This window comes from Xiphophorus hellerii, chromosome 14 (assembly GCF_003331165.1).
Source record: "Xiphophorus hellerii strain 12219 chromosome 14, Xiphophorus_hellerii-4.1, whole genome shotgun sequence".
NCBI classification, from domain to species: domain Eukaryota; kingdom Metazoa; phylum Chordata; class Actinopteri; order Cyprinodontiformes; family Poeciliidae; genus Xiphophorus; species Xiphophorus hellerii.
The window spans coordinates 26309125-26321282 of record NC_045685.1 but is presented as its reverse complement, the minus strand read 5'-3'; the positions used below and the strand labels follow the sequence as shown (position 1 = coordinate 26321282).

General features: G+C 37.1%; 1 protein-coding gene across 26 annotated transcripts in view; it reads left to right on the top strand.

Annotated features, from left to right (window-relative positions):
- Nucleotides 1-12158, top strand: part of LOC116733049 (type-2 ice-structuring protein-like) — a 36650-nt gene that overhangs the window by 470 nt on the left and 24022 nt on the right. For 16 of the 26 annotated variants that reach the window (XM_032583736.1, XM_032583730.1, XM_032583732.1 and 13 more), the window contains exons 3-6: nt 609-647; nt 977-1018; nt 1164-1205; nt 1354-1395. In XM_032583736.1, coding sequence (XP_032439627.1) covers nt 609-647; nt 977-1018; nt 1164-1205; nt 1354-1395 — 165 coding nt within the window. Of the gene's footprint in view, nt 1-608; nt 648-976; nt 1019-1163; nt 1206-1353; nt 1396-1543; nt 1586-1733; nt 1776-2029; nt 2134-2494; nt 2633-2713; nt 2820-2936; nt 3243-12158 lie in introns of those variants that run through there. The other 10 variants (XM_032583719.1, XM_032583713.1, XM_032583726.1 and 7 more) reach the window with 8 other exon arrangements.

The following is a 12158-nucleotide window of genomic DNA, read 5'->3' as shown; positions in this document are numbered from 1 at the left end:
GAAGTATAGAGTAACTACTTTGTAGAATATAAAATCTAAAAAGATTAATAACCTTTTCTTTTGAGAATAAAACGGCTGTTTGCTCGTCTGAGGGAGAAATCCCTGTCAGCTGCAGTTCTGGAAAATCTTTATTTATCCTGCATTTGTTTTGTATCTGCATCTCTGCATTTTATTGCCATGACCTTCACTCGACATTAGTTTTCTATCCTGGGTTAAATGTCACAAGCTCTGTCTGCTGGCAGCTCTTGTGCATTGAGACCGTTTGTGTGCAAACCTCAGTTTTATGACTCACAAAGCTGCTTTTGACTGTAAACCTCCAGTTTCCTAAACCTGAATAATAGAATTTGTTCTAAATGAGGCAAAGTGAATTAAATAGACATTTTAAAGCAGGTGCAACATAAGAAAACTCCATTAATTAGTAACAAAAAATATGTTTTGAAAAGAAATCACATGCAAAGTATCTTTGAAGGTGTCTCTGGATTCATGTATAATTGTGGAAAATAAAGTTGAAAAGTCTCATAAAATCTACTGATTTAACCAATGTTTGCATTTATAGATTATTAAATTGATTATTTTCATATCTTCATATATTTTCAACCTGTCTGCAGCCATTCCAGACACAGACTATCCTTTTGGTCCAACAGGAGGTAAATGTTTTCACTTTTTTCTTTTATCAACTATTCATTGTGTGTCCTGCCAATAAGGAAAACATGACGATGTGTCACAACAAGCTCTGTTGAATCGATAAAATGTGTTTGCAAGCCTCACTTTTATGACTCATAAAGTTCTTTTGATTGCTTAAATAATCTGCAGTGAATTAAATATAACATTTGAAAGACAATGTTATATTGTCTTTCAAATATAAAATAAAAGTAAAGGTAAAGGATTACTTTCACTAATTGAAAGTAATCCTTTTACTTAGTTATTTAATTGAAGACTCTTTTTCTAAATTTTGCTTTTCAACCTCTGTGTGCAGACGCTCCGTTCGCTGACTATCCTGATCAGCCACCAACTGAGGGTACGTCATTTTTATTATTATTTTTATATACACTATTCTGCAGTGAATTAAATATAACATTTGAAAGACATGTAACATTAATCCTTTTACTTAGTTATTTAATTGAAGACTCTTCTAAATTTTGCTTTTCAACCTCTGTGTGCAGACGATCTGTTCGCTATCTATGGTGATCACCCACCAACTGAGGGTAAGTCTTTTTTATTATTATTTTTATGTACACTATTCTGCAGTGAATTAAATATAACATTTGAAAGGCATGTAACATTAATCCTCTTACTTAGTTATTTCATTGAAGACTCTTCTTCTAAATTTTGCTTTTCAACCTCTGTGTGCAGACGCTCCGTTCACTGACTCTCCTGATCAGCCACCAACCGAGGGTACGTCATTTTTATTATTATTTTTATATACACTATTCTGCAGTGAATTAAATATAACATTTGAAAGACATGTAACATTAATCCTTTTACTTAGTTATTTCATTGAAGACCCTTCTTCTAAATTTTGCTTTTCAACCTCTGTGTGCAGACGATCTGTTCGCTATCTATGGTGATCACCCACCAACTGAGGGTACGTCATTTTTATTATTATTTTTATATACACTATTCTGCAGTGAATTAAATATAACATTTGAAAGGCATGTAACATTAATCCTCTTACTTAGTTATTTCATTGACGACTCTTCTTCTAAGTTTTGTTTTTCAACCTCTGTGTGCAGACGCTCCGTTCACTGACTCTCCTGATCAGCCACCAACTGAGGGTAAGTCATTTTTATTATTATTTTTATTTACATTATTCTATTTGTATCGTGTCAATTTGACAAAGAAAGAAGTTGTATATGATCATAAATACATTTATAAAACTTTAAATTGTAAATGTAAATATTTTATTTTGGATTACGGTGATGACTGGATGGGTGGAACTGGTCAGTTTCCCTCATTTTTAACTGATTCAGAATCATATCCTGTAACTTGTCAGAGCTAATAAATCTATTATATCTGTAACTATTCAAAGATAGAGACTATCACTTGGACTTCACTTGCCCTGATGGATGGACGATGCACAGCACTCAGTGCCTCCTCTTCGTTCCCCAGAATATGACCTGGAAAGAGGCTAAGGTAATCCAGAAAAGACATTTCACATCAAAATGCTAAAAAGTCTCATATTGTTAGGTGAATTGGTTCCAATTTACTGTTAAACTTTGTCTTTTCATGCTGCTAAAACATACTTCATGTTCATAGTTTAGCACCTTTATGTTTTTACTGAGTTCACAGTCCCAATGCAAAGCATTTGGGTCATTTGGACTTGATAAAGCTTTAAAGGAATACAGACCATTTACCGTTTCCTCGGCTGAACATTTATGTCATGACAGTCAAAGACTCACCTGCTGATTTTATAGCAGGTTTAGACACAACAGTGTTTTCAATGACATCGTTCTCTATTTGTTTTTCAACTCTGTAATTTCTGTCTTCTCTTTAGGAAAACTGTGCATCCAAACTTGAAGGTTCACTCGCTGCTGTGTATAATGACATACAAGCTCAAGAGATTTACAGCGAGATGGAAAGTGTTGGACATCATGGCGGACAAGTGTGGGTTGGAGGCAGCAAAACATCAGAGGTAGACAAATCATCCGGACACAGTTCAAAACCAGGTTTTATCTTTAATCTGAAGTTGAGTCGGTTTGATTTTGTCCTGTAGGATTCTTCTTGGTCCTGGGAGGATTCTGTTTTCCCTAGCTTTGCTAAGTTTTGCGATGAGCAAAGTTCAAAGGATGAGAACAACTGTCTGCAGCTCTCCTTTGGTGGTAAATCAAACTTAAACCTTTCATTTCACTTTGAACTCATTCAGAAAAATGGTATGTACTGTAGACCACCCAACGGCGCCTCAGCTTGACTGGATGTTGTGTTTGTCCTGTTAACAGATGACGACTCTGGATGCCTGAGTGGCACCAAATGTGACGCTGGGCTCCCGTCTGTCTGTGCGATCCTCCTCTACTAGTTGACATGAATCCTCAGCAGATACGAGTTAACATGCCTGTTGGCCATGAGTCATTTCCTTAAATGTTTCTGCTCTGTTGCTTTAATATCACAAAAACTGACCAAAAATATACAATATACTCATTTTAGTCCCTATAGGCACAGATGCCTTCTGATTGTAATGCAAGAGAAATCAACCTGTCCTTTCTAACAACTTTCCAAATAAAATCTTTAGCATTGATAAAAAAAGATGTGTGTGTGTCTGTATTAAAGCAACACATTTTTTCCCTTTCCATTTTTTTATAGTCACTGTTTAGTTGGACACAGTTAAATAATTGTTCCTGTAATTTTTTACCTCTTAAATATTCGTTTTATAGTTCAAAAACATCTGACATGCCTTTAAAGAAGATTTTATTCTTGCACATGGTAACTTTAGTACATTATAGAGCGATTACTGTGGTCACATTTTGCCATCTTCCTAAAGTTTTGCCTTATTCAAACATTTCTCTCTCTAATTAAACACCTTGCTCCTCTCTCTCTGTGAGCAGTGTCTGTGACCTTTGCCCCGCCCCTTTCTGTTTGCAGTGTTAGTCTCTCTGATGCAGGTGTTGAATCCCTGCCTGCGATCTGAGGTCGCCACAGCTCCACGTATCTCCTGACATAGAAACCCAGTGGGGGGTCGAAGTTTGGATTTATGTGTCCTCAAATTAGTTTTATTTTTCCCACATTTCATGCTCAGCTGTGTAATCAAACTTAGAGCTTTTCACTTCAGCATTTTTATAACAGAACTTTATCAATGTACACAAGAATCCAGAAACAAAATATTCAAATTGGAAATCCTTCTGTTAAATATGAGGACAGTTCCTGCTTTACGTCTCTCAGCTGCTGTTATTTAGTCAACAATATAAACAGTTTTCCTTGGATAAGCAAAGTTGAAAAAAGGATTTTTTTTACTATTGTCACATGCAACTGACAAAAATGTTATCAGTTCATAAGCTTGAAAAATATTTGTATCAGCAAACTGCAGGTTGTGAAAAAGAACAAACATAGCTTCACATGCTGCACCTAAAGCCAATATTTAGTTTTCCTGAAATTTAAAGGTGGAGATGTTTTCAGAACAAACACACTGACAGCTCAGTTACGCTGGAACTGGTTCTGCTCCATTTGTTTTAATGGATCCCTGCTGACACCTGACCCTACAGAGGCACGGTGCAGGAAGCCATTTATTTGATGATGACTGTAGTCAGGATGCTAATGGCTGTGTGAAGGATTTTTAAATGAAAATACTTTGAAACAATAAAGCAATTTTTTATCTACTTATTTATTTATTTTTACAAAAAAACAATCCTTATCCCAGAATTTGATTCTGTTTTCTTCCATTTTAATCTCTAACCCTTTCACATCTGTCTTTTCATCTCCTTTGTTTTGCAGGGTGTTTTTTTTTTTTTTTTTTTTTTTTTGTTGATGCAATGATTACCTGATTATCTGATTATCTGATTATCTTTGGTAATTGACCCTAACAACCTGATACAGATTTCTGCGCCATCTGGTGGATAAATGCAGAAATTAAAAACTGTATATCAAGCTGAGGATTATAAAAAAATTAATAGAATAGAATAGAATAGAATAGAATAGAATAGAAGCTGAATAACTCTTTGTAGCTTTCATTTTAATTGAACTCATCTCTATTCATTTTATTAAACTTTTAATAGTCAACCTTTCCTGTTAACTGCCTATAAACAGTTATAATATGTGTAACATATATTCAGGAACTTAATATTATGATGTCATGCAGTCACTGAGTTAGAAAGCTTTATTATTGAGTTTAGCATTAGCATCAACCATGTTGTTCTCATATGGTTCAGTTAATTTATTCACATTTTTTTCACATTCTGAGTTTAAAATTCAATATGTGTTTTTGACATTATGTGAAACATAAATGAATGAAGTATGAATAAATTTCCAAGATTCTTTAAGAGAATATACAAGTTATAGTCATTAAACTTCCAAATGATATGTTGCTACAGTTATTCTGTTTTAATAAGATATTCCTCTCATTCCTTTAACATGTGTTCAATTCAGTGTCTTTGTGAATTCATCCTTAATTTTTTGAAAGAGTAGTGATTGATAAAATTATAATATTTCATTTAGTTGAATTGATATTTTTAAAACACTTTCTCCCAGTTTGAGAGCATTCTTTATTAGACTTTAACCACATCCTGTCCCCACATTCAGCAGAATAGAAAAATGTTCCATGCATTTGACAGAAAACAGTGACCCCTAGTGGTTATAATATGGAATAACGCGACCTGTGTCTTTCTTTTTCTTTCTTAATAACAGGAATGTTAGAATCTCTCAATGTGTTTAAAACCTGCCTGTCAATATCAGACATAAAGTTTTCCTGCTGTTTAATAGGAAGCTTTATAACTTTTTACAAGTATTTCAAAGTTTTTATAAAAGAAAACAAAAAGTATAAATGTTCTACGGATTGATTTTCTGTAGAACATTTATGTCTCAACATTTAAATTCAACCGTTCAGCATGACGTCCAGTGAAATATGATAAGGCTGAATGATAAAAACAAACAAACAGGTTTTATCTCAGTCGTCACAGTTTCTTAGTTAATGATCTTGACCTGAAAACGTCTCTGGAGTCATAAACATTCACAGCCCACAACAAAATATTAAAGTACAACCTGCACATGCAGTTCAGGAAACTAATGAAATTATGTTCTTCATAGATGACATATTACACATTTATATTTCATCCTTTTTCTTTTTACACTAATCAATCTGATATTAATTTATCTCCTGAGGAATCTTTTATTTTAACATTTCTTTATATCTAGATTTGCATGAACATTTAAACCTAATCTAAAGACCAGCTTTATGCCAGGACACATCCATGTCAGCTGTAGTTTATTATTTTACTCATTTCTTACCTTTTTCTCATTTTCTTTCATTGACCTAAATATAATAAGTACAAAGATTTTCCTTCACTGCGACCGTAGAATAACCCTGTTCATGTTAACATTTACTGAGATTCCTTGGCAGTTCTAGCTCATCAACAGATCTCTGTAGAGCCTTACTGCATGCTAGTGAGACAGTTTCTCCATTTATTTAAAGTCTTTTGTTCAAGGGACACATCTAAACCTTGCAGGACTCGGGCCCTGGAGGAATGCAGTTTGAGACCACTGCCTTAGAGGAACCAAAGTCAACCTTCTGTTTTCTCAGGGCTCACAGGAAACAGCGGACAGCTGAGAGGCGGCAGACTGGAGACAATGTGGCCCCACAACATGCCTGCTATAAGATGAGATTTTTTTATTCTACAGCTACACACAGCTGCAGCCATATGTTCAGATGTAACAGAAGTAAATATGTCAGACTGCTTCACACACACTTCCTAGTAATAACACAAGAAAGTTGAAAACTGACATTTTGTTGCTGTCGCTACTTCCTGGTTTGTATGGACCTATTTGTAACTTGGGCTTGTTTGAAATGAAATCCTAATTTCTTCAGATGAATCTGAGTCCTGGGACTTTTCACTGAAACATTTCACAAAGGATTTAAAACATCACAACTCAGGACAGAAAAACAGAGAAAGAATTAATCAGGACAGGAAGTACATGATATATCCTTTTTCCAAATAACTTTATCAGTGAAGAGAATTACTTATCCTGAAGTCATAAAGTACAAATAACGTCTTTGCTTGGATTTCACTGGAACATTATCCTGTTACTAGTGTATTATTGACAGGTCTGTCCACATTTCCTGCTCTGTCAGTGACAGTATATAAGAGCAGCTGATTCCAGGACCTGCAGACAGAAGAGCTGAAGCTTGTCTGACGCTGAAGTGAAGGAAAAAAAGGTAATTTTGATGCTGCTTTGGTAAGAAGCTTTCATCTAACTTCAATTATTTCTTTATTGAGCTGAGACTGTTTGTGTTTTTTAAGGTGATCTTCAATCTGCATCATGGTGACTCTGAATGTACTGATGTTTCTTTGTGCCTTGACGGCTCTGAGTCAAGCTGCTGGTGAGTTTCTCTGACTTCCTGTGATTCACATTAAGGGAAAAATATATCTAGAATCAGAAGGAGCTGATAAAACTGTTTGAATGTTTGTGTTTTATCCAGAAAGATACCTATAAAAAATACTGTTACTGATAACGATTATTGATCTCTACAGACTGTCTGATCTAATTTAATCTCATCTCATAATAAGAAAACTTTCAAAATATTTTTTTACAATATATATAAATTTTTGAATGTTTTATGATTGTAAAGATATTCAATAATCACAACCTGTAACTTCCTCAGGTCCCAGTGAGGAAACTGAGATTGAGGAAACTTTTTATGAAGGTAAATTCATGTATTTTTTTCATATGCGTCTATTTTACCTAAAATGAGTGAAATTAATTATTTTTAGGGGATAAAGTCTAACTCTGATCTTTGCTAAACTAATCTCTTCTTCCTGAAGCCAAAACTGGAAACTGGACAGATCCAGCAGGTCAGCAACGTTTCCACCTCATTTTAGACATATTTGTTATTCTCTGTTATATGAAGTGGAAAATAATGTCAGGCTTCTTTTATGTATATATTTTAGATGTAGAAAATGAACCAGAAGAGGAGGAGGCTGCTCCACAGGGTGAGTTAAAGTTGACAAAAGAATTTGGGATCATCTCTGGTAGAAGAAGTAGAAGAAAATTATAACCTAAGAGATAACTTTCATACTTTTGGAGTAAAACATCCACACATTATCCATATGACTTTGTATCTTCCTAGTAGATTTTGGGTCTGGTGAATTATTTCTATAATGTTGTTGAATGCTATGGAGGATAATTTTGTTAAACAATGCAATTATGAACTATTTTCAGGTTACTGAGTCCCACAGCATCATAGATCCTCCACCATGCTTACATTTTCCTTATTTTAGGTCATATATATCATGTCTGGAGTGTTGTAGGTTTGAGAATAGTTGAGTTTAATAATCTCCATGTTGGAATGTTGTTACTCTGTCATTATGAAGTGTAATAAAATCTAACTTTCACTGAAGGTTTTAAACTGGCCAACAGATGCAGCCTTCACTGAACATTATGTCTGGGAATATGATGACCTATGTGAAGAGTTGGCCTGAATCTGCATCTGTTTGTCTGCAGCAACAAATGATCTGCTGAGGTGTTCTTGTCCTGCTGGTTGGAGAAAGTTCAACCATCGCTGCTTCATCTACATCCCAAGAACCATGACTTGGGCGAAAGCCCAGGTGATCTAAGTCGATCTGTTTCCTTCAACATTTTCTTACATGGTTTTTTATTACCCGAGTCCCTCTACTGCTTTAACCCATGAACTCTCTGTTTGTCTCGGCTGCAGAGAAACTGTGTGTCTTTGCAGGCAACCCTTGCATCCATCCACAACTTTTGGGAGTACCATTACATTCAGAGGTTGATAACAACTGCAACTCACGGATCACCAGATACATGGATTGGAGGCTCTGATGCTCAGGAGGTAATTTCACCCAGTATAAAAGGACTGTCAGTTTTCTGGGACATTTATATTAACATTTATAATTTGTTTAAATTTCAGGAGGGCGTTTGGCTGTGGAGCGATGGGAGTCCCTTCCACTACTCAAACTGGTGCCATGGAGAGCCAAGTAGTTACAAATACCAGCACTGCCTTCAAATGAACTATGGAGGTGATTAAGATGAATTTCCACATGAGGTTTATAATGCCAGGCATCTGGTAGATTGTAAAAATCATCCATTTATGTCTCGTTAAAACATTAGACTGGATCAGCTGTGCAGACAGCTTCACAGCTTTGCTTTGAGTGATGTTTCAGTGATTGTTGTTGTTTCTTGCAGAATCCAAGTGCTGGGATGACTTGCAGTGCGACCAACATCGTCCGTCAGTCTGTGCCAAAAACATCTGAGGTCTCACACTGACAGGAATCCAACAAACACGACTGGATGTCTTGTTATGTGTGTCTGCTTTTACATTTTAGCAATCAAACTTAATTCAAAATTTAAAACGTTTTAAAAATTTTCTCTTTATGACAATTAAATAATCAAGATATAAGTAACTTTGTATCTAAAACAGACTTGGTGTGTATTTGTATTTGTGTCATTATAAATCATGTTTCTGGTGTATATTTTAGAAATTAAACTTTTGAATTGATTAAACTAGTTTGTGAACCAAAGCCTAAACTTCCCTGTGTGTGTTCTTCATGTAGAGATCAACGTTTTCTATTCTTACTTAGAATCTATAAATCTTAATCCAAAAGTGATTTATAATGTGGAACTTGATCACCAGATGCTTCACAGGTTAACAATCGATCAGGTGAAGGTCAGTTGAAGGACATCAGAGAGCTGAGATACCAACTGAAGGAGTAAAACTAGAAATCAACCCAAAAGGCAAAGCTCAGAAATAACCTAATGACCAACTAAACTTAAAATCCTAAGGATGATGGCAGAACATAATTGTTTCTAGGCTATGCAGACCCGGTAAAAGCAGATTTACATTTGTAAGTATTTGTGGAATAATGTTTTTCATAAGTAATTCTTCAACTTAATATTGAAAATCAAGAAAACTATTCTTACATGAATTTAAGTTTTTTAACCATGGACAGCTCCATCATAAAGCAGTCTGTATTTCTTATCAGAAGACTCAACAGTGACACCAAGTGGTTGTGATGGTCAAATGTTTCTGTGTCATTTCAAAGCTGCCAGTGAAAGCTGAATGGATCAGCCTGACCTGCTGTGATTGACTGTGTTGTGCATCATTTCATAATTAGCAGATTTATAGTATGAAATAAAAATAAAAAAGGCTTTGAAGCCTCTTTAGCATAACTCTCATAATAAAGCATTTTGTCTTTTGGCTGCTGGCCCAGTGAATCCCAGAGCAGAAAATGTGTAGAAATGTTGACATGGAGGAAAAATTAAATGTCTGAATTTAAATAATGTTGGAAATATTTAGATTCTACATTCTAGACTGAAATACACAATGTAAAAAAAATAAACAAATTCAAATAACCAGCACTTAAATAATTCACGTAGAGCATAGATAAATAAATACTAGATTAAATAAGTAAACAGTAAGGAAGTAGGAAGAAGCTTTGTCTTCTTCCTACACCCTTTAGAAATTAATTTTTAAGTTTTGTTTTTGTGTTGGATTATTTATTTTTCTATCATCTTATTGATTTCTCTGGTATTTGTTTTTTGTTGTATGCAATGAAATTTCGTTCTGTATACACCCTGTGCATGCAAAATGATAACAAAGTCAGTCTAAGTCTATGTTAGAAAAAAAATAATTTAATTTCCAAAGTGGACAGATATTTGAACAAGGTTTAACAGAGAAATTGTGCGAAGTCTTTATGAAGTGCTTAATATTTTTAATATTAATATGTTTCAGAGTTAATTTTGTAATTAATGTTCAGGAAGCTAAAGTAATATACATTTGGGATGTTCCCATCTGATACAGTTATTTGCAGTTACATAGTCAAGTGTTTACTGATGAGTTGTATTACAGTTAAATGAAGATCATGTTTGTTTAAAAATGTCAACAGTTTTCTTATAACCTGTCATATTTGATTTAAGGATTGTGGTATTCAAATATTACGCAGCCCTCAGCAAAGTTCCTGCATCAGGTGTTTGCTTTAAACAAAGAGTGTCATAATTTACGGTGTAGGTGGTGAGGAGGCAGACGCTTGAGACCCAGGTAGAATTAAAATGATGATTTTAATGGTGAGAATAGGCAAACAGAAATCCAAAAAGTCCAAAACCACGGCAGCACTGCTGAGCCGGAAACAATGGCTCAACACAGGTAGCAACGACGCAAACGAATGGACTGTCACTACTGACTGAGGACATTAGACAAGGACCCAACAAGGAACAAGGAAGACAGGTGGAATTAAATACACAGAGGGTAGTCAAGGAAACGAGACACATCAGGGAACAATCAAGGGGAGGACAGGACAGCACGGAGACTCAGAGACACAGAAAACTCTAAATAAATACACAGAAAAACACGGAACATGACAGTACCCCCCCTTAAAGAGCGGCTCCAAGATGCCCAAAACAAATAACACACAATAACACACAACCGCTGCCAGCGGAGGCCCCTCCGCTGGCCTCCCTGTCCAGCGGAGGGGCGCTGGACAGGGGGCCAGAGTCCATAAACAAAGAAAAATGACCCACAGGGTCGGCGGAAACACAAGGAAGGCCAGGAGTCCAAAACAACAAAAAACAACCCACCAGGGTGGGCGGAAACACAGGAGGCATACTCCTGGGGATGGTCCAGGGGCCGTCCCCGGCACTAGGGGCTGAGCCCACGATGAAGTCCGGAGGGCGTCCGCGATGCTAGAGGTGGCGACGAAGAGTCTCGGGGGCCGCCTGAAAGCGGCGAGGTGTCTCGGGGGGAGCACTAAGAGGCGGGGTCTTGGGAGGAGGGACAGAACTAGGGAGCTCTGGAGGAGGGACGTAAATAGGGAGCTCTGAGGGAACAAAAGACCCACTAATTGGGGCCAATAACCCACTAAATGGGGCGGGAAAACCCACTAACCGCGCCACCTGTCGGCCTGGAGCCAGGCATGCTGCCTGGAACCCCATCACCATGGGGACAGTGGCTGGAGCAGTCTCTGGAGCAGGGACATGAGTCTCGGGAACGCCGGCTGGAACGAGCTCCGGTGCGCCGGCTGGAATGGGCTCCGGTGCACCGGCTTGAGGTGCTGGTCCCGGAGACGCTGGTGCTGGGCTGGCAAAGAGATAGTCCGGCTTGGGAGGCAGAGGGTTGCCTTTCAGCACCGCTATGGCTGTCAGGCGTTGCCACTCTGCCTCCTGTTGCAACTCCGTCAGCCCCCAATGCGGAAATCGCGGGATCCACCCATCCAACACGAGGACCATTCGTGTGGCTAAATTCAGTCGCTGATGGGCTGAGTACGGGCTTGCCACAAGCGCTACATAGTCCTCGATGGTTCTCCACAACATTTCTGGGTCCATGATGTAAGCGATACCTCACCTCGGTCTGGTCGGGTCCTTCTATCATAAGTTGCGGTGTAGGTGGTGAGGAGGCAGATGCTTGAGACCCAGGTAGAAATGAAAATGATGATTTTAATGGTGAGAATAGGCAAACAAAAATCCAAAAAGTCCAAAACCCCAGCAGCACTGCTGAGCCGGAAACAAGG